General features: G+C 39.4%; 1 protein-coding gene across 2 annotated transcripts in view; it reads right to left on the bottom strand.

Annotated features, from left to right (window-relative positions):
• DCAF6 (DDB1 and CUL4 associated factor 6) overlaps positions 1-23,547 on the bottom strand; it is a 68,133-nt gene that overhangs the window by 41,941 nt on the left and 2,645 nt on the right. For both annotated transcript variants that reach the window (XM_084843409.1, XM_084843410.1), the window contains exons 2-10: positions 17,530-17,591; positions 14,875-14,967; positions 14,115-14,300; positions 12,809-12,922; positions 11,774-11,909; positions 9,051-9,265; positions 5,651-5,744; positions 1,819-1,938; positions 1,373-1,615 (exon numbers count right to left, since the gene is read on the bottom strand). In XM_084843409.1, the coding sequence (XP_084699535.1) occupies positions 1,373-1,615; positions 1,819-1,938; positions 5,651-5,744; positions 9,051-9,265; positions 11,774-11,909; positions 12,809-12,922; positions 14,115-14,300; positions 14,875-14,967; positions 17,530-17,591 (1,263 nt within the window). The remainder of the gene's footprint in view (positions 1-1,372; positions 1,616-1,818; positions 1,939-5,650; positions 5,745-9,050; positions 9,266-11,773; positions 11,910-12,808; positions 12,923-14,114; positions 14,301-14,874; positions 14,968-17,529; positions 17,592-23,547) is intronic.

The following is a 23,547-nucleotide window of genomic DNA, read 5'->3' on the forward strand; positions in this document are numbered from 1 at the left end:
AGGGTGGGTTGTTTTCTCCCCACCATCCCTGCTTGAGATTGTGGTCAGATCAGGGATGGGGGGCTTGGTGGGAGCCGGGGGGGGGCAGCGGCAGCTCCTCTGAAGTGCCATTTGGGCACTTTGGAAGGGCTGCCACTGGCAAGGGAAAATGGGCATTGGGAAAAAAGGGCTCCAGCCGCAATTGGGGTGGGGACAGGGAGGCTTGATAGCAGACAGGTTGGGTCCTGCCGCCAAGACCCCTGGGGTGCCAGGCGGAGTCGGCTGGAGGACTGAGGGGGAAGGGGTGGGGAAAACAAGCTGCACTGTTGTGCACACCAACCACACACTGTGGGTAGCTTATCACCCATCGTGGCTTGGTGTGTTGTATGAACGCGCCCAGTGAGGACACCAAGGTGCATGAGCGTTGATGCAGAAGTGGTACAAAATGAAGAGCTATTATGATAATCAAAATCTCTATGGTTATGTAGTTTAATTTTTACCTGTGGTGTGATCAGTGCAATTAAAGAGATAATAGCTGTTTGGCAGATTACGTAATATAACTATACAACTACAATGGCTAGGACCCAAAGAATCACACAACCAGTTCTACATGTTCAAGGGTTCCTTGTGCTCACGTTTCTGAAACAGTAAGCCCTCGTGCCATATAAGAAGCTTCTGAAAATGAGGTGACTTTCAAAAGCAGTTTGCAATATGGCGTCAGTGTCGGATATTCAAAGTAAAATAATTCCACCGAGCATGCCCAAGCCTTTGGGCACATGTAAAGTAGCTCTATGAATCCCACCCAATATTTCCACTTTCTTTATGGTGCTATCAAGCCACCTTCAGGTGAACCTTCACAAGTTATAAAATGGAGTTACTTCAGATGTAATTCATTACCTGTGCAAAACAGATTTTAGTCAAAATAACTATGGTCAAAATAATTTCAAGCTTAGCCCCAGACAGATGGAAAACTGTCAACCAAATGTTTGGGGAAAGGATGCAGTTCAAAAATGGTCCCTGTAACATCTGTGTTATAATGCTGGGGGAAAGTCCTAGTGACAGGGGGCAGAGATCTAGACATTTCACCCCATGCCTTTCTGGGGGCAGGTCACTATAGATGACTGACTGTTATAGCAAATTACAGCCAAACTCCAATCTGGTAGAGCCTTGAGTGAAAGGTTGATTAAAATAATGGTAGTCTTTAAAGCTACAAGATGAGTCATTCCACCTGTGCTTCCCCTCTTTGGGAACATGTGGTCCTTAACAGCTACATACACAACTTTGCTGAATATTGTTATAATAAAGCCACATTCCAGTAATACCAAACATTCAGCAAGCCTATATAGGTGAGATACCTAAAGTGTTTTAAGGGGAAACTTTAATTATAGCATACCAGATTGATGGAGGGTAGGCGGTGCAGAGGTCTCCAAGGAGGGTCTTTGTTCATTGTCAGGAGAGGACAGTAAAGAAGTAGAAGGAGGACTTTCTGTAGAGGAAGATGTTGAGGGAGCTTGAGCAGACACTGTAGATGATGATGACTGCAGCTGTTCAGGACCGTCTACTTCCATTGTGGCCTCTGTTTCAGCACTTGTCAAGAGACTGCCAGCAGCAGACACATCTGATCTACTGGTTCCACCTTTGGGGAAAAAAACCCAGCAACTTAACTTTTTTTTTTTTTTAAGACACCATGCTATGCTATTTATTCGGCACAATTTTTTTTCAATGCAGTACATTAAGAGAAAGTGACATTGCTGAGTTTGCAGCCTTAAAATATTACTACCTTTTATTATATAAAAATTCCCTTGTCATTTCATGTTGAAAGCTGTTAAAAGGATTCACCTCTAGACCGAGATCGTCCTCTTCCTCTGTTGCTCTGTGCGACTTCGCTTGCTTCTTCAAACCATCTTGACAACATGTCTGACATCCTTTGCATTAGTGAAACATTAGGGCTCTGTTCACCTATGCATAAATTGAGATGTTAATGCTTTTAATGCAAAGTAGCACTGTATATTTTTGCTTCTGCTACCTGAAATCTTATATATTTACTTCTCTGAAATGTGAAAACTCCTCAAGATGACACTACACTGAAATGTAACGTGAATATTTTATATTATAATATATGCAATATCAAGAGTTCTCTGTGCAAATTACATAAAACTAAAAATGCAATACAAAAACCAAGAACAGCACAGGATAGAGAGAGAGAGAGAGAGAGGGAGAGAACGCGCGCTATAAAATCTATAATGCCTGAGAGAGAGAGAGAGAGAGAGAGAGAGAGCGCTTTGCTGGTCACACAAAAACTAACAGCATAGGTGCCAAGCCAGCCTCCTTGAGGAGGGCTTTCCATGAACAGGGCACCACAATTGAGAAGGCCCCCTCTCTTGTAGCCATCCACTACAAGTCAAACAGCAACAATGGCACTTTTTGTTTTTATAATATTTTGTGGTTTTAGGTTTTGTAAAATGAATGGTGATATATTATGTAATGCTTTATTTCATATAAAACTTACCAAGCAGTTAGAGTTAAATTGTACCATGTTTCTACTATCCATCCCACAAGTTGTTGGAAAACAGAAAATAAAAGGGGGGGGGGGAGGCAGAAGAGACCCAAAGGCAGTAAATACAATACCCACCTTCTCTTTACCAAGCAAAACACTCCATATGCTGCCCTATCACTATGAGCATTGTTATTTCTATTACATTTGTTTCTATTGGAATCTAAGAGAGATATTTCAGTAGCCATGTTTCATAGCTTAGCAGGGACCTAGAGTCCCAAGTCTTTAACATGATCTATTATGTATTTGTAACCCTTGTTGCATTAAATGGTAGCGCCAGCTAAAAGTGATGTTTGGTTAGACAGACAGTAGAGCCTTGATTATTTGAAGCAAATTCCATCTTTCAGGTTTTTCTAGTAACAGAGCCTTTTCTGGCCAGCTATCACTAGCTTTAAGTCAACCTGAGATCACTCACTTCACTAAGGTCACAAGCCCTTAATATCATAATATACATTTGGTACATGTGATAAAACAGGCTGTTCATGACCAGATTTTTGTTTGTTTGTTTGTTTAAAGCATCTATTTTTATACACTCTGCATGTGGTAAACCTGTTACTGGACTAACCCTCTTCAGACTGATACAGGTTGGGGACTGTATGACTGAATATTTAAAAAATATTATCTCCCTTCACATGAAAATCTATATATCAAGGAGAAGGATTTATGCCTGAACACCTCCCTGACACTTTAGTTTCCTATGTGTAGGGTTTTTTTTCAAAGGGGAATAATCAATCATGCAATTCACACTTGCAGCCAAAAGTGGTATAGTCCAGAAACAAGTTTATCATGTAATGAACTATTTGTGCAGTCTTTCAGAAGACAGGAAAAAAATGTTTAGAGCCTGCAGTAAACAAATATGTCTTGCCAGAATGGGATGCTATGTCCAACTCATGTTGGCCCTATGACACCTCTGAAGCAGATTCAGTGCTTTAAAGTAATAAATCGCATTGTGGGTAGAAGTTGCAACATCTGCTTTTTTAACATGATGTCCCAGAATGGTAACATGCTCTGAAAACAGCAACGTATGTTCTGACAGTTGTAGTTATATAAGAGGATCCGACCAAGATCCTGGCTCCATTATGCTACATAATTCACTGACATTTTAGAAAAATGTTCATCTGGAAAGCCAAGGCTGCAATTCTATCCATGCAAACTTAAGGCCCGCTGAAGTCAGTAGGACTTCCAAGTAAATAGGCAAATATTGTGATGATACTGTCCAAGTGAGCATAATCATAAGGAAGAGATCATAAAGGAAATTTAAGAAAAGTTAACAGTACTTCTTAGCTTGATCAATATACAGAAGCAACTATCACCAAGTCAGGGATAAATACTGTAAATATTTTAAATAAATAATGTGTAGAAAAGCCAAGATATGCCTTGTCTAGCAGTTATACAATATTCTCTACTTATAATAAGATTCTAACTACATTAAAGAGAATTTGTACAGACATATTTATTAATGAATTAGGCAATTCATAGCCCACTTTTCTCAAAGCAGGTTATAATGAAAAGAAACAGAGTAACAACAGGAACAGATTAAAAACAGAGAAGCAACAGTAAAACCTAGTCATAAAAGGCTTGCAAGAAGAGAAAGGTCTTGACAGCTCATTTAAAAAAGCCATTGGGCAATATACAAAGCTGCATGTGCAGACTGCTGCTCGCACAAATGAATTTTCCCTTCCTCTCCTCCCTACTGCACCTCTCCCCCAATACTGCTCCACAGAGTTCCATAACCACCCACAGCAGATTTTTAGTGGGGTACGAGGGGAGGAAGAATCTATTCCACAAAAGGATGCTGTTCCACTGGCAGATAGATACCACTGGATACAACCCATACACTGATTTTGCACGATATGCCGCGGGCGCCAATTGCCATATCCAAGCCTTGCTCATAACCCTCGTATAACCCATGCTCGCCAGGTACAAACGACACAATAACCCTCAAGTGGGGGTTCCATATTCAAAATGGCAGCCACACACACCCAGTACATGCCACAGCCTCACCGTGGGTTAAATAACTGAAGGTGGGCGGTATCGTAGTGCAAACAGCCCCATAGTCTTGAATTGGTAACTTCAGCTGTAATCCTATGCCTACTAATATGGGAGTAAGCCCCGTTAAACTCAACAGAGCTTACATCTGAGTAGACATGTGCAGAATTGTGCTCTTAGTAACTCATTCCAGAGTTTGGGGCCACCACATCAGCTTGGGGGCTCATTATCCTGGTTTGTTAATCAACATTAGGTCAGAGTTCCCCAGTTTGGATGTAATGGGGAAAACTGGCTTAATGCAAATTAGGATCTGTGCACCAAAACTGGCATGTGACAGAAGGAGGGAAGAGGAAGGAACATTTGTCCACAGCTTCATAAACTATGAAGTTTATAAAACCACAGACAATCGTCCAAATGTAGCTAGCATCTAAACTTAGAGGCACTGTGTCAGGAGCGCCCTAGCTGCCTCTTACAGTCCCCTCCAACTGCCAACTCAAGACACAGACGAAAAGGATTCTTTCCAAGGCTTTATTCCTTTTACAACTTAATGACTCTTTCAGATGCTAATCACCAGCGACTAAGCAAGGAACTGCACTGGGGTAGTTAGCAGAGTAGCCTAAGCTCCAGGTAAGGCAGTTGGTCCCCATTGGAAGGAGGAGGGCAGGAAGACTTTGAACTTATGGGCTATGGAGAGGTCCTCCCTCTTACCCTTGGGTCCTCGGGACGCTACCATCGTTTTAGCGCCAAGTGAGCAGAGCGCCTCCTCTCGGCGCTCTCCATCTGGCGCCGCTCCCTGCGTCTGCGCCGAGCATCCAGCAAAACCCCATCCCCTGCTCTCTTGCTGCCAGGGTCACTATCTCTCTCAGGAATGCAGGCAGGAGGAATCTCTCCCTGCCGCTGTGCCTGTGCGAGCTCCTCTCCCACAGGTTGTTGCTCTTCCTCAGAATCAGAATTGCTCTGGGGCTCTATGGGCTCAGTTTCCACCCTGACACACTGTGCCTAAAATTTGGCATTTAAAATTACAGCAGCATTTAACATCTAATGTTAATAAAATTGGTATGATTAGTATTTTGGATTGAAATCAGGATGCAAAAACGAAGTATACTACCAAACCCCCAAGCATATTACCATCTCTCTCTCTTTCACTTTCAGGCCTTGCTCTTGGTCCAGTATCTGACCAATCTCCTCTCAGCCGCAAACGTTTCACAGGAGGCTGCCGTAACTAGAGAAATAAAGACAAGCAGGGACATTTAAAATGCAAATGTTCTATTTCTAACAAAAGTAAGTTGAAAAGGCAGAAGCATTACATAAACCAAAGCTGAAATTATCACACTTTTATTGCAGGAGTTCAAGATTTTTGATTATAGAATTAAATTAGATGAACTGTCAACGTCTGTTTGATTATCAGTACTACTTAGGAAAGAAACCAGAGAGAGCCAATGCAACCATAATCTGCCTGATATGTTATTTATGGACTGCTTTAGGTGCATTCAAGAGCTTGGACATGGCCAGTGGAATTTTTGACGTTTCCTTTCGAGTGGTAGACCTTCTCATCTATGCAATACCACAAACTTCTTTTCAAACGTTCTTCAATTTCAAAAGAGATTTGCCATGCAGTATGGAGGACTGCTGGTTATATGCTTGGGTAAATGGAAATAGTCATGGAGGTCTTTAGATCGAGGCCACAACAAAGACTGGGAGCAGGCTGCAGGCTTGCGCACTTCTTCCTCATAGTCCCTCGCCTCTCCAGAGAAAACTGTCTTTTCTGCTTTAACCTCCAACAAGGGAAATGTTAGCACTGATGTTAACTGTGGTTAAAGCTAATCAGGTTTGCTTTTAAATGATTTTTTATTCAGCTTCAAACCCTAATAAGCAGGAAGGTTGCACTAAGACATTTACCAGTCTTCTCTCTATCAATGCATGCAAGAATTTTAGCATGGGGTGGAAGATAATCTGTACACTCATTCTTTTAAAATTATCTTCTAAAATCTTAAATGGCAAATACAAGTACTGTCGCTTCTCTTGTGATATTAGTTTATACTGGCTAAGAGCTATGCTGTCATTGGCACTTAGGTTGGTAAAGACCTTTTTCTTCTGTTGTATCTTCAGCTAGTTTCATCCCCCCGCCCCACCCAGTTTTATATTTCTGCTTTATTCTGTGAGGCTTTGTTTCTGGGTACAGGATTGCAGCCATAAGCGTTTACTAAAACTCAATACTATGTGTCAGCAATTTTGGGTACTTTCAGACCTGTGAAGAATTTTTTTTGCAACTCCAGGTAGTCTCTTTAGTTACAGAGGACAGTAAGAAGGTGAACTTAGGTTTTACATTTTAATGTACATTTTCCAAAGCTTTTTAATGTACTTTATAACTCTGAGAAGAAACATTATAAAATGCATTTTAAAGTCCCTCCTCTCCCCAGTTTCAAACAGGATTTGCCATGTGGTATTTGTGTGAGAGAATGTGTGTGTGTGTGTGCATGAGTGTATGAAATTGTGGCCTGTTTTGCGCTAAATGGAAGCCCTAGTAGGGGATGTGAAACTAGTTGTGTGGTTCCAGCTATTGATTTCGTAGAATTTAGAGAGATAACTTTGTGTCAATAATGGGGGGGGGGGGTGAGAGGGACCACACATTCATTCATGCATGCATTTTATATATTCTGTCTGAAAAAAATATTTCCGTTTACATGCAGCTTGTTAACATCACAACCTTTCTTTTGGGTCACATGTAGGGCAGAACACATTTTGGGGAAGTAGTATTGAGGAATTCTTATAAATGGTGCCAGATGAACTCTTCATGATGCTATTCCTTTCTTCTAGGAACATTCTGTTGTCAACACATGGCTGCTTCTATATCTAGAGCAGAATTTCATATTGGTAAACTGGTCCAGAAGGTTTCTGTAGCCATAGCGTGGTACAGACTGGCAGCTCTGGAGAGCAAGTTTACAGGTAAAGATATTTAGGATATCAGTAGATCATGGCAAATCAGAAATCACCTAAGCTTACTTGCAATTTGCTCATGATTTAACCCTAAACAATTAAAGATTTTCTTTCTTGTCTAATATAAGTAGTCATCTAAGATTTTGTTATTGTGCTTTAAAGCATGGAAGGCAGGCCAGCTACATCTTACTTGCTATTAATGATGTGTAGTCAAATTTGGGCACAGCAAGCAGCACGTGTACAAATTACTATTGTCATTTCTATTAACATATGTCCACTGTAAACAAGAGTATATTTAACACAGTTAGTCAAATATTTGCTACAGTCAGGTAGAATTATTACAGATTCTTCTGCGGTTTGATTTCCCCCTCCCCACTGCATTGTAACCCCAAGGTGCTACATTTCTGTGGGTGAGACATCTACACAATGCAACATACATTCACATCACCCCTCCTCCAATTCCTTTCTCTTCCTCCTCTCTCCTTCATTTCTTTTATGTCTGTCCTTTTAGACTGTGGGTCTATGGGCTTGTCATATGTTTTAAATGTTTTTAAAGGTTTGTCATATGTTTTAAATGTTTTGTACAATACATAGTGCCAGAGATGCATAAACAAATATTACTGCATATATACAGTATACAATTATCCTGTCAAACAAGTGCTTCCCAGCTGTATTAACCACGGTTTGGCATTATGTGTGAACCAACCAAAAGTTAACTAACTGGTCTCTCAGCAGAGACAGGTTAATTCACTTAAAAAAAAAGAGAAGCAAATATAGAAGTACACATAATGCTCGTTAGTTCAAGGAATAAACTTCAGGAGAACTTTATAAGCAAACAAAAAGATGAATATTCACTTCTACACTGTTCAAAGTTAGAATTAATTCTCCTCAATCATTAAAGTCACTCAGAGATTTCTGATTTGCTTACCTTAGGAGGATTTTAATCAATCTAATAATAAAACATCTAAGGGAGCAATCTTATCTAGCTAGGCGGCCGCCTCCGAACTCGGAGGCGACCGCCTATCCAAAGCAGGGCAGGATAAGCATGGAGGGGATCATTCCCTCTGTGCTTCTCCTGCCCTGCTTTTTCAGCTGGACAGCCGATTGCAGCTGTCTAGCCGCAGGAGGATGGAGCGGGGAAGGAGGCTGCTGTACGACACATTGGATGTATCTTACAGGCAGTTACTATCTCCCCGCCCCGGAACGCCCCCACCCATGCCCCTTTCCAGCTGCTCCACACTCCTCTTCCGAGCATGGCGGACAGGACTGCTCCATGCTGCCTCCGAGGCAGCGCGGAAATGGAGGGAAGTCAGTTCTCCGGGAACTGACCTTGGAGTGCAGGATCTGAGGCCGGTTTCTGGAAAACAGCATATCCTATGGCCCTCTAGCCACTATCTAGCGACCACAGGACTTTTCCCTAAAAGTACCAAGTGTTATTTTTAATGTTTTCTTTCAAACAATCTTATGTAAAAGAATGTTTTAAACAAACACTAAGATACAGCACTTGCCATTTAAAAAATGAGTACTTTTAAGTATAGCTAATCTTTGTTGCCATCAAAACTATTAACACCAGTCACTGTGGAACACTCACTTCTTCTCTGCGTTCTTCTGCAGAAGGAACTTTAAGTTCTCTAGCTGTGTCATCCTTGGGATCAAACAAGTATATATAGTCTGAAGAATAGCTCACAAGAATTTCTTGCCCATCTTCACTGTAGCACAGAGACGTTACCCTACAGGATTTGTTGTTAAGATGGGGAGGAACAAAACGTGCCACCAGTCCTGTAGTACCCCGACCTGCATAATTACCTACATGAAAAAAATTGAGTTCATTTTCCATTACACATATGCAAATCAATAGAATTATATCTCCTGTCTAGTGCTGCACTGAAATGGGGTTTGGGCTTTTTGCGAAACCCTCTGCAAACTGAAAAACCTCCATAAAAGCCCTGTTTGATCAGACCAGACTCCTAACTAGTCCAGCCTCCTGTTTCCCACAGTGGAAAACCAGATGCTTACGGGAAGCCCATAAGTAGGACATGAGGGCGCTAGCCCTCTCCTGATGTTGTTCCTCAGTAACTGTTATTCAGAGGCACACTGCCTCTGATCCTGGTAGCATACAACCATAACAACTTGTATCCATTGACAGTCTTATCCTCCATGAATCTGTCTAATATCCTTTTAAAGCCATCTAAGCTGATGGCACCACATCTAGTGGCAATGAATTCCATGTTAACTATGCACTGTATGAAGTACATCCTTTTGTCTGTCCTGAAATTTTCCACTAGTCACCTACTTTGGATGATCCCAGGTTCTAGCATTGTGGGAAAAAAAGGTCTCTCTATTCTTTCTTCACACCATGCATAATTTTATAAATGTTAATCATAATCCCTTACTCATTTTCCTAAAATTAAAAGCCCCAAATGTTGCCCCTCCTGTTTTTGCTGATCTTTGGGGGGGGGGGGGAGAGGAGAGAATAGGGTGAAACTATTCACCCATCCAGTGTAATGAAGGGGGTGGGAGGCTTGAATGCATCCCTTTTGTGCTGAAAATGCTTGCAAACATTCAGTGCAGCACTACTCTTTTCTATCCACTTAATTTCTTACTTGGGAACACAAACAGTACCAACAGTTAAGAGTATTTTAACTAAACAGCAATTCCTTAGATTAAGACTGATAATATCACGACACTATAGAACTATTCCATACTATTTACATTAACCTCACTCGCCCTATGGAAACATTCTATGCTGTCCACCTGCTTTTTGCACATCTCATGATAGTTTTTAACAAACAGGAGAGCAATGGTTTCTGTAGCCTTCTCTTTAGCTGCATATACAACCCCTTATTTATTAAATTTACATCCTGCCTTTCCACCAAAAATGGCACTCAAGGCAGCTAACAATAATAAAATAGAGATTAAAATAATTAAACAGAACATTAAAACAAAATGAAAAACACAACAATACAAGAAATAAACAGCATCCAACCAGTGAAGAACCCCTTCAGAAGCAGACTAGCTTTCATGCCAACGGCCTACCTGAATAAAAATGTCTTTGTCTGCTGCTGGAAGGAGAACAAAGAGGGAGCCAACCTAGTCTCCCTTGACCAGAAGTTCCACAGTCTAGGAGTGGCCACTAAGAAGGCCTTCTCTCGCATCACCATCAAACATGCCTCTGATGGAGGTGAAACCAAGAGAAGGGCGTCCCCTGAAGATGTTAAAACCCAGGCAGGCTCATATGGGGGACTGCTGTTTTTCAGATACAAGTTGTATGGGGCTTTATAGGTCATAAACAGCCCCAGTAAATGGTCTGGCCTTAGCATTTTGGACTAGTTGAAACTTCTGAACACTTTTCAAAGGCAGCCCCACACAGAGCTCATTAAAGTAGTCCAAACTAAAGCATATGCCATCATAGCTAGATGAGACATCTCCAGAATGGGCGCAGCTGGTGCACTAGCCTCAGCTGTGCAAACGCACTCCTCTCCACTGCCAAAACCTGGGCATTCAGGTTCAGACCTGAATGCAGCCATATACCCAAACTATGAATCGGAGTCTTCAAGGGGAGTGTAACCCAATCCAGCATGGATTGAATCCCTTAGTCCTCATTCCCTACTGAAACCAAGCCTCAGCAACTCCAAACACCAGCCAAGTTGGGCACCTCCTTCTATGTGCCCTCTTGCCATCCCCAGCTTCACATGCTGCTTGACTGTGATCAGATATGTTCATTGACAGGGGAGTAGTGTGCAGGGGAATCCCCACTGTTCTCTCCCATCTGTGATTGGAGCAGGGATTCCTCCAGAGTGAGGAAAAGGGGGGAAGCCCCACCACTGGAGAAATCAAAGAAGGCTCCATCAGCCTAATGCGGGGAGTTCCCCATCCCAGTTTTAAAGGCATTATTTAACTTCTATGTTTATTTACAAAGTAAAGGCATTTCCTTCTGATGGAAGGCAAACTTTCCCATGAGGGCATGCAACCTTTGCCTTGAGTTGCATCCAATCTGAAAACCGTTTTTAAAATTCTGTGAGTTTAAAGATCAGTTTTGGGGGAGGAGTTGTTTAATGGGACAAACATAATGCCAGTGTTCATGCATGTCTCTGAATGACAGTCCACACATTCTTTTAGGACATCAATACTATTAATCCACATATTAAGAACACGTTTGGCCCAAGTGTGATTCAAGTTATTATGAATATAAATAAAATAACGGCAAAAGTATGCTTTTCATTTGATGGCCTCATTAGGAGTTCACATCTTACAAACTTCAACTGTCACATTAAGAAGTAGGTTATTTTAAAATATATGCAAGTACGCTCCTACCTGTTGCTCTTGTGCCAAGCATTCGCCGATCATATATTCTTACTGAACTATCAGAACAACCAACTGCAAGGTAATATGGTATCGGAGGGCAGATAGCTACAGAGGTGGCAGCCCTCCTACAGTTTATTAAGATATCCTAGAATGAAAGAAAAATACTGCACTTGTTTAAAAAGTACCTGAACACCTAGCATTAAATCCTACCAACTAATAAATACCAAGTAACCCCTAGATGGCCATGTTTTAGAAAGAGCTAAATCTGGCCTCATTAAAAAAGATTTTAACCAGTGGAAGGCAGACAGAAATGGCTACTGCAGGAGGACAAGGAGAACAAAAGCATGGTACATGAACAGCAACTTCCAACTGTAAACACAATCTTTAATCTGTTAGTTTTTAGATTTTTTTGTAGAAAAAGAGGCCAGGAAGTAGATCACAAGAGGCAGGTATTGCCTATACTAGTTTAAAAGGATTGGGCTAGATTAGATTCATGTATAGATAATTGGATGTAAAGAGCAATGCAGCGAGATCAAGAACCAGAAATAGCTACAACATAAAAAGGGAAATACTGATTATCATCTATAAGGGGGGATGGGGATGCAGTTAAGTAAAATGTACACTTGGAAGCACTCTTTCAAGGCAGCAACGCATAAAAAATATAAGTATTATGGACTAAGTCAAACAGAAATCTGGTAGATTACTCTCATTCCTAAGTAATTCACATGTTCTCTTGTCATTCAGATAAAGGATGCTTCATAACAAACTGCTGTTAACATATATAAAATAATTCATGAAACTTTAGACTGAAACTTATTCAACTTTAACTTTAAAAAAATTCTGCTTATAATGTTGAACATTATGATATGCCAGATAAACAATATATATTTCAAAAATACCAAATTATCTTTTTTCATTTATATAGCTTTGTCTTCTCATATCTTGGTCACCTCACTAGAATCCTTAGCAGCAGCACCCAAGCAAGCCAGGTTCTGAACACAATATGGCTCTTTATTCACAACCTCTTATAAAAGTATCTCTTACATCTTTACAATCTTCTTTTGTGCAACTTGTCTTGATTCTAGTATCAAACCATCTTACAGTGCCATCTTCTCCACAAGACAAAAAAGTATAGGGATCATTTGGGACTGTCATGATCTGCAAAATTTAAAAAAAAATTGAACAATTAAACATAGCAACATATATACTGGCTTTAAAATTAAAAGCCAGCATCCAAAGTACTGTATGTCAAGGAGGCTTGAGATGTGTTTTTCCTTGAACAGCAGATTTCCACTGCCCACATGTTTCATGGCAAGCTGCTTTTGAAATGGAAGGGTATATCAAATTCAGTTGTAACATGACATAAGGGTCAGCTTGTTCAACGTAAAAAAAAAATCTATTGGGCAAGCCTTTGGAAAATCCAGAAGATGCTCTTTGGATTCTGGCACAAGTGGGAAGCATAGTTTTATAGTAAATTTGAATCTCTTATCGGGGGAAATTAATAATCTGAACTGAAACAGCTTTCATAAGCAATGTAGTTATAAACATGGAAAGATTTCAAAAACAATTACATACCTACATACATACATACATGCACTCTCTCTCTCTCTCTAAGAGATAATATATAGCTGCATTATAGTACAACTGTACAATAGGTTCTTGAGGAGGTTCACTAGAGGACTGAAAGGCAGAGTATAAGTGAGAGGGTTCTATCCTTAAAGGTGGCCTAAAAAATCATTTTAAATTAATTAAAACAGGGGTGAGACTCTCTGGCCCATGGGCCAGATGCAGCCTGCGGAGTCTTCCCAATCAGCCCATGTCATCCCTTCTTCACCCCCCCGCCCCCGCCTACAGCAATTAGGCTTGAAAAAAGCCTTCACTGGAACCAGTGGGAGGCTTCTTTCAAGCACAAAAAGCCACATGGGGGACGATCTGCAGGGGGCACAGCTTGGGAGAGCAGGGGACACAACTGGGGAATGAGTGTGCATATATGAGAAGGGGTGGCCACACCCACCCCATTCACCTTTTGCAGCGGGATGCCCATCTGTGGCATGTGGTCTTAGAAGGTTAACCACAAGGGAACATGGCCCTCTGACTGAAAAAAGGTATAGCTTCAGCTATTGGGTTGTATAGAAATGTAATAAATAAATAAAATAGACAGTAATGAAACCTACAAAATAGTACTTAAGTGATTTCCTTAAATAACAGAAGTGAATGTAGGCAAGAGAATTTGGACTGGATGGTCTTTTCGTCCAACTTTAGGTTATGCAATTACAGAATGAAAGTAACAGCTAGCCATTAGTTAGCACTCAGTCTTAATAGTAATAAGACATACATTATATTACACTACCTCATAAGTAGTTCCATAGTGGCACGTAAATTGGCACTGTCTGTTGGTTTCAGCATCCTGCTCAACGTTAGTATAAAAAATGACTCCATCACCAGAACAGGACACAATCTGCTTATCATTAGTGCATGGTAAGAATTTTGCACTAAAAATATTTGCCCTGTGTCCTGAGCGAATGGTTGTTAAAACCTAGAAAACAGTTTATTAGATTAACATTTTAAATTAGATAATATAAGAAAAAAATAAACATACCTATCTTTCTTTCCCATCATATTCCCGAAAGATAAGGGCATCCCATATCACTTTATCTTCATAATCCAGCCTGAGCTAGATTAGTCTAAAAGGTAATTAATTATTTGCTCCAGACCACAAAGTTAATTTTTTGATTGAAGAGGAATTTGATCTAGTATTTACAGTGATCTAATATTTGCACTATATGTATGGGGTATGAGGAAAGGGCAATAGAGAAGAATTCACAGTATCAAGGTATCAATGAAAACTCCCTTGCATGGTTGTCTTAATGCATTTTGCAGCAACTTGCTTTTATTCAGGACAGATTAAAAATAAATCATTAGCTGCTGCTGTGTCTATATGTTCGTGCATCAAAACTGTAGTTCTGTGTGGTGTTTTTGTAATATTGCAAGCTGCCTGGTGAGGGTAGTGTGCCCCAAAAGATAGGTTAAAAATCTTTTAAATAAATAAATAAATAAAAAAATAAAAAGCTACCCCGAAGAATGGATAAGGGAACATCTGACCATCTTACCTTTCTGCTATATGGATTAGTAATTACAAGATTAGTATCATCAGATCCAGATAAAATATATTCTCCTGTATCATTCCAGCAAATTGTATTCACCTGTGGGCACATATTTAAAAAAGAAGTTAATCCTCAAGGGAAAAAAATGTTAGGCGGCTACAGTATCCAGTCTGATATTGATATGCTAAACACATTTAAACGTAACAGATAAAAACATGGTATGCTTGGAAATTAACCATTTTTAAATTCCTGCTATACTTAAAAAAAAAAAAAAGCAAAAGATGTGACTGGAGAAAGTCCTACTTTTGGCCACGATCCAGACATCAACTTTTATGTGTGAAAAAAACTATTCTCCTCATGCAAGGACATAGCATGAAAAAATATTCTATCCAGAGAATACATTTTGCATGAGGAAACACTGTTTTAACACAGCTAATTACACTTATACTTTGTACAGCGACTTGCACATTTGTATATTGAACTGCATAAGCAATACACTTCTCTTCCAACTGCAGCACCTTTAGTTTGGTTCATACCGCTGCAGAACACCACTTATGAGAAGAATCAAGGCAGAACTAAACTATGACTCCCTTTATTCATAAAGCAAGTTCCAATTTCTGGACACTCTGTGGGAATATAAATGGAGGAATGACACCCTGTGGAAAGATAACTCCACCTTCCAATCAAAACCAGATCTGGAAGGAAAACATAAAATATACAAGAACAAAGTTAAGGTAAATTTCATGGGGAAAGTTCCTCAAAGTCTTCATACAGATTATATCTGTATACAGATAATACACATACAGATTTTTAAATGATGTCATACAGTAACACAATTGTTTCCACTTTTCTGATCCTAAATCAGTGGCCCTTGCTTGACAGAAATTTGATCATAATAATACTGTTGGACCCCAAAATGTCATTTTGTACAAAATAGGTAAATCTATTTTATTTATATATTGACTTTCTTCTATCATGGAACTGAGGGTAGCATACTTAGGGGTTCCAGGCAGTCTCCCATTCAGCACTGACCAGACCCAGATTGGCTTTGCTTCAAAGTTGCTGCATCATGCCCCTTCAGACTATGCCCTGGGACTAAATTAACCCATTTTTGCTGGGTCATGGACTGAAGTATCTCCTCCCATGAATACAAATATTGATAAACTAAATCAAGGATGGGGAACCTCAGGTCTGGGGGCCAAATCCAGCCCTCCTGGTGTTACCCAGATGACCATGATCCTTCTCTTGGCCCCACCCTTTCCCCCCAATCACCAATTGTTTGGTGGTTTCCAGTTTTTGTGCAGTTTTCCCTCATTCTAAAAGGCTGAAATGCATCTCATAAGACTTAGTTTCTGGCAGTAAGCTTTCAACTGAATATCCTGATTTTTAAAATATTTTTGGCCCCATCCCTTTTGCCTTCAGCCCCACCCCCTTGGGCTTAAAGAGGTTGCCCACCCCTGATCTAAGTTATCCAATACTAAAGTGTCTGAACAAAGAAATTTCATAGGTTGTTTACTTTTTTATATTTTGGAGCAGCACACATTTTATTAATTCAACCCACTACCATCCCCATATCTTAAGGAGGAGTATGCAGGTTCAGTCTCTACTGACTGTGGAACTGCCACCAATGATTGCATAACCCAACTCTAAATTGCAATAAAGAGAAATGTCAGATATAAAACCTAAGTATTTCTAAGTAAATACATACATATTTATGCTTTTCAATAATAGTAGTAACTTTCAATACAGTTAAAAATCTGAACTTTAGTGCTGTATGGCAAGCCCGTTTTCCATATAAGTAAGTACAAATATCATCAGCATTCTTAGGATGCACAAAACAGCAAGAAAACAACATTAATGAAAGGTATTATAACTTGAACACCACACAATCCTCTGGACTTGATGTTCAGATTGTGCTCCTCCCTCCCCATCCATTTTTCCTTTTGGGTTGTGTCTTTTAGATTGTAAACCTGAAGAATGAGATCAAACACTTTAAATAAAAATCACATTTTAGAGATAAAAGAAAACCTTCAAATTTCACATTTTAAAACATCTGTTTTAAAATTACAATGGGTTGGATCAAGGATCTTCATTTCATGGACAGAAGGGCGCCCACTCACAAGAGGTGACCCTACCCAATTTTTAAGGATCTCTTCATACCACAGCTCACCCCACTGTGTCCCCTGATATTCTGTGTAGCATTTTCAGAGGGCTGAAGGAATTTCCATGAAGAGGAGGGTATGAGGAGATCTGCTCCCACCAACCCAGCTGCAAAAACTATCTTCCAAAGATAACAACATCCTAAATTGACAAAAGAGTTGTATCCAACTGGCTCCATCCGCCAGTCCATCTGGAACAGATATTACTGATGGAATGGATTCCCCTTCCAATCTGTAGCCCCCAGCACACACCCCAAATCTGCCCATGGAGCAGATTTGGAGGGGAGCAGGGACAGGAGAGGAAGGGGAAGTCCAACTGCATGAGCAGACTTGTGTGATAATAATTTTCAGTTCATCAAAAAAATCAAAACAAAATAGACAGATACTTCCACTAAAAGCACATGCCCATTTTTACATGGAAGGTGCAGTTAAAAAATATTTAATCTCTTGTTCAAGCATCATTTTAAAATATTACTTAAAAAAACACCAGGAAATCACTTACACAGCCATCATGCACATTCAGTGTTGCTTCAAGTTTTAATCTTTGGATAAATTCTCTTCTTCCTAAGGAGAAAGATAGAGCAATTAGCAAACAAATTTATGATACTTGAAGAGAACTTCAATTGACTGTCTGCGTTGCTCTCATCTTTCTTTGGCATGACCTCTATAGCTAAGATTCTTAAAGGTCAACGTGGACCTCTGTAAAGGTCACAGGATTTGCTGGGGAATCAGTGAGCTCCTTTCTAGTTCCATCCAGCCACATGTGCATTGAGCCACTCAAATGAGGGTCCATACAGAAGAATCATATTGCACCATCACCCAACCAGTACAATGTCAGAGGCAATACGTACCCGCCCCCAAACTTGAGCAGATTGCCCCACTGGCCTCAGCAATTAATATGTCCTGGTTTTCCCTGGTGTCCCTTCCTTGAGGAATAGTACATCCCACATGCCCCTGATCCCTCCTGTTGTTTCATCTGCAAGGACAAGAATGAACACTTCCAGATGAGTGAGTTGTTTTTGCTTTAATGAAAACATCAAATGTAATAGAGAGTCACTATGATACAGTGAGAATGATAACCCTACACCTTCAAGTACAATATTAACTACTCTGTATCCATCTGTTGTAAAGCAAGAGTTTCAGATATTTCTTTTCATGTCATAGATCAGTTCCTTCATATGCCTTCTCAACTACTGTGTGATTCTTAAACGAAAATGTTAAGCAACCTTACCAAGAAATTTATTTAGATATACAAATAATTGTAGAAAGAGATCCAGCAAAGGGATGTGCACATAGTTTAATGAATGCATTTAAATGAAGGGGGCTTTAAAAGGTTTATCCACACATTCCAGAGAGCTTCGGCTATGGGGCAATATAGAAATATAATAAATGAAAATGAAATGAAAACTATGAGATTTGAGAGATTCTATTACATAAATTCAGCATTGATAAAGCAATACTCTGAGTACAAGTTTCTTCTATAGATACAAATAAAAAAATAGACCTACATAAACATAATCCAAGTCTGCCAAACAAACAGGTTATTCTTTCAGATGTTCTGCCCAAAATAGATTAAAACCTTCATTTTATGAAATGAATAATTAGATGATATGGTCACTGTAAATAGAGGAATTGCCTCTATCCAATTCATCCTCACCTGATCCTCCATGAATGAAAGTCAATGACATGGTTCACATGACCAAATAAACCATGGTAGCTTATTTAAACTGAAGTACATACAGGACATGATGTCCATAATCACCACCTGGGTGTGAGTTGTTGTGTAGTCCAATCCCAGGCAGCATGGCTATTTGTAGAGGGAAATAAACTTCCAACAACACTACAACCATGGGTTATTGGAAGGTTGTTTCCCCCTCCAACAAGCTATGCCACCTGGGTTCAGACAATGTGACATGCCGCACCCCTGGTGACAATTATGAAAATCACATCCCATATGCACCATGATTTAAATAAACCACCATGGCTTATTTTGGTTGTGTGACCAATGTTGCATTCTATTTTGAATGCATTTTTGCCATTAACCAAAATATTCTGTTCCTGGATTGGCCCAGAGCATTTTAGGTCTTCCAAGGGAAGCTTTTGATCTGTGGGGAGCCAATCTATAAAAGCAGAAAATCTACCTGTTGTCTTCCAGGCAAGTCATAGAGCTGGCCCATGTATGCTTGTACAGATTCTGTGGATAACCTATATCACACCCGCTCCACACAATAGATCACAGCAGCCATAATGGTTGAGTTGTAGAAGTTTTCTTTAAGTCTTCACTGGCAGTTCATCATCATGTAATGATGATTTTATATATGAAAGCTGGCCCATGCTGTCTGCTGTTGCCCTCATCTCCAGAAGTGTAGCCTAGATGTAATTCTAAGCTTCCTCAATTTCTTCACTGTTGATTTTAAAAGGACCTTCTGGGCAATAATCCTTATTATCCATGTTGTTTTCAAGATATTAATTTCAGGTCTGTGTGTGATTTTTGCTCCAGCTGTTTCGTTTTCCTCTCCAATTCAACTGTATCATTAGCAAATATTATATGGAAATCAGTAACAAATAAACATGTTAACTGTTCTCTGAAGTCGGCTCCATCTCCAAGTCTGTTTTACTGAACAGAAATTCCAGAACTAAAATAAACAGTTTGGGAGAAATTGTGCCAACTTGCCTCACTACTTTTTAAACATAGGTACAATGTGGATCACTGAATAATGTGACCTCTGTAGCAGTTTGTTGGTTTCAAGTGGGTACAACTGATGCATCTGTTCACTTAAGGTGTTGTTTGGTGCATTAAGGGCAGCTGTCCTCAACAGAAGAATACTCCAGAGACCACTCAGGTTTAGGACTAAAATGATATTGGCAAATGACAATTCTGCATGCTTTCTTTTAAATGAGTATTCTTAATGACACAATCATACTTTTAACTAAATTATCTCCTTTAAAAAAATCATCTTAAGGTAAACCAATCTTAGCCTCACTGTGCATTTTAATTTCAACAGCTGAGATGCATTTCTGTCTTACCCAGGTACTGAAAAAACTATTTTGTAACCAGAAGCAATTTTGTCTGTAGCCATCATACCATAGATCCTAAATGAGTGCATGGCTAAATATAACCTTTCCTGTTTAGTAACTGATAATGTTACAAGCACTTGAGTATTCAACTGAAGTAAACAGTATTATAGCAACAGCTAAAATCAAACATTTAAAATATTAACTTGCAAGAAAACAATGTTATTTCCACTATAAAGGAAATATAGTATACTATATGCTTTTATAGGTTTATGTGTCATTAAAAAGGTACCATATTTTCCATGTTCCATATTGTCAACAAAACATTAGCAGAAGCACAAGAAATCCAGCTCTCTGCAGCAAGATAAGGATTGGCCCATCAACATAGGCCTAGTTCTCACTGTGTCTAGACTATATCACTGCAAGTGTGAGCTCAAATGATTGAATGCTCTTCCATATTAAAAAAAAAATAATAATAAATCTCCACATAGTCAACTGGATGTTAAGGAGGTTTCTGGCCTAGCCTCTCCCCTGACAGTTTAGTTATCTGTGTGTACGGGGTACTATTGGTACAGAGGAGGAGTCACTCACGTGAGCCTCTCCTCCACCTACAGTGGTACAGACCCAACACATGTTTTGCAGCTGTGTGAAAACTAGCCTGACCCATTTTATTCTTTCCATATTCTTCAAACTTGAATCACCATATGTATCTCTCAGGCCAAAGCTACCTTTCTTCCACACACTCTTTCTCCAGTGAATGTTCAAATTATGCTACCATTGAAAAACTATCACGCACACACTCAGCTGCACTATTACCCTGCCAAAGTGTTCAGATATGAATGCCAAACACATTCTTTTATTCAGATACGTATGGTGCAGCTCAAATTATTGCAGATTTAGTATAACCATTACATCAAATTGACTTGCAGGCAGCAAAACAACACACATTTGATATATATGATATCTTAAGGACATTTCTAGAGATATGACACACATGATATTGCTCTCCTCAATATTAGTCATGATTGCAAGATGATATGCCATCTGCATTATCCCACAGCGGCATTTACTATATTTTAGTAGATGAATTAACAATAATGTAAAATTACTGTATGCTAGAATTATTAATATATTTAATATTGGCTAAAATTAACATGCTGAGTAACTATTTAATAATTTTCAAATTTGTGCTGGGGAAACCATTACATACTTAGACCTGGTTTGCACGTAACACTAATACATAGTTTATTTAACTCACAGTTTGTTGCCATACTCAGGGTTTGTCTAGCGGACAATAAAAGAAACCATGGTTTGCTTTCTCAGTCCCTGGATTGTTTGTTTCCCTTCTTCCCTCCCTGTATCCCAACTGCTTTTGCAGTACTGCAGGATTGGCATATAAAGAGACTAGGGTTTTTTTTACAAACTCTTGCATGCTGCCTCTTTAGTCTGGTGAAACAATCCATGAACAACCCACAATTCTGGGTTCACAACAACTCATGGTTTAAACAACCTACAGTTCACAACCCAACAACAAACCATGGGTTCTCTTCATGGGTTTGTGGTTAACAACCCATAGTTCCAAATTTTCATGTAACAACCACCCACAATTCAACAAACCATGGTTAATTGAACTATGTGTGAACCAGGTCGTAAACTGTAAGGAAAATCCTGATGCATTGTTCAAACCAGTTTACTAATTCCCATATAAAGTGTTGCAGGTGTGAGACAGCAAGAACATATTCTAAAAGCGTGCCTAGTCTGAGTCCCAATTGTCCTGAACAAACCGCTATGTCATCTTACAGGAAATGCAGTGTTGAACAAAGACCTCTTAGACAACCTACAAACTGCATTAGGGAGCTACATTTAAACTAATGCCACTATATTAATAATGAACTCTGTGGCTATCAGCCAGTACTTCAACTAAACACTATAGCTCCATGAAATTAATATTATGCTCTAATATGGCAGACAGGCCTATTATTCTTAAACAATTACACTTTTAATTACTATTGCTTACAGAATTTTTAATATGTCATCCAAAGCTCCCAAACTCGATACTATCAACTTAAATTGATGTGAACTTTTCTCAATACAAGGATTAGTTACACATTCTCTTAAATTCAGTTTCTTCTTCAAACTTTCCAATCGTACTTTTACATTCTCTCGGCTCCCAAGTATCCTTGTGTTTGAAAATAGATACACCTCCACATCAAAATTATATTTTGAAATAAAATATTCTAAATATTGCGACTCTTGATTTTATTTACTGTGTTAACTTATGCATTTTAACAACACAAAGCATGTGGATAACTATATAAAATAGTTCACTACCTCACATGGTCCGTGCTGATCTTATTAACTAATCCAAATGGTGCAATGAAGGCTGTTATGAAGTTTTTGGAAAGCCTCACTAATTGGCATATAGATTGCTGTGTCCAAACCTGATCAGCAAACTCTATGATGGCATCCACATCTTTGTCACCAAGATGAGCAACAAAAGTATCATAATCCCCTAACTCATTGACCACAACCTACATGTTTTACTACTGCTGCTGTCATCGGCATGCCAGTTTTGGCCAGCAAAAGCCAACATAGAAGCAGCAGTGGTGATTATATGGCGATCACCATCTGAACTTTTAAAAATGTGCACTGTTCACACAAAGCTTGCATTTGGATACTATGTGGCTGGGTGCACTTGATTCTACATGCGTAACAAGGGTGTTTGGCCTGGACAAATAAGAATTTATTTATTTATTTATTTATTAAATTTATTAATCACCCATCTGGCTGGTCACCCAGCCACTCTGGGCGATGTACAAAGTATATAATAAAACAGTTTAAAACAATAAAATTCTACGGTAAAAACATTTTCTAAAATACCCTAAAACTGAGTTAAAAATTAAAAGCCAAAAATTAAAAGTATGGGGAAATTAAAAGGACTTAACCTTGTGCCAAAAGGATATTGGAGTAGCACCAAGTGAACTGCCCTAGGAAGAGAATTTCATAGGCAGGCACTACAACTGAGAAGGACCTCTCCCCAGTTGCCAGCTGTCTCACTTCAGAAGCTGGGGGTATCACAGCATGCTGTGATTATCATAGTATATACTAGTATATACTAATTTAGTACATGGGCAGGTTGGAATGGAGGAAGGCTTTTCTCTAGATACCCTGGTACCAAACTTTAACGGTAAGCAATAGCATTTTGAATGGTGTTAGAACGCAGAACAATAACCAGTAAAGATGTTTAAGAACTGATACATTATGTTCCACTGGCCGGTTCCAGTCGGAGGTCCTGAAGCTATATTTTGAACTAGGTAGTTTCCTGACATTCTTAACAATATCTTGTTATGATTACCACCCACCACTACAAATGCAGCGTTGTTAGGAAATATGGAAAAGATTAGCAACATAGATAACTTCAGGCTAGAATGATAGTCACTAATTTAATTCATAATTAGTTATTTTGAACACACTGAACGTACACATTTTTCTTTCCAAAAAGCCA

The sequence above is a fragment of the Heloderma suspectum genome, chromosome 3 (assembly GCF_057233095.1).
Source record: "Heloderma suspectum isolate Gila_16-S chromosome 3, 16-S_ref, whole genome shotgun sequence".
In the NCBI taxonomy this organism is placed as follows: Eukaryota; Metazoa; Chordata; class Lepidosauria; order Squamata; family Helodermatidae; genus Heloderma; species Heloderma suspectum.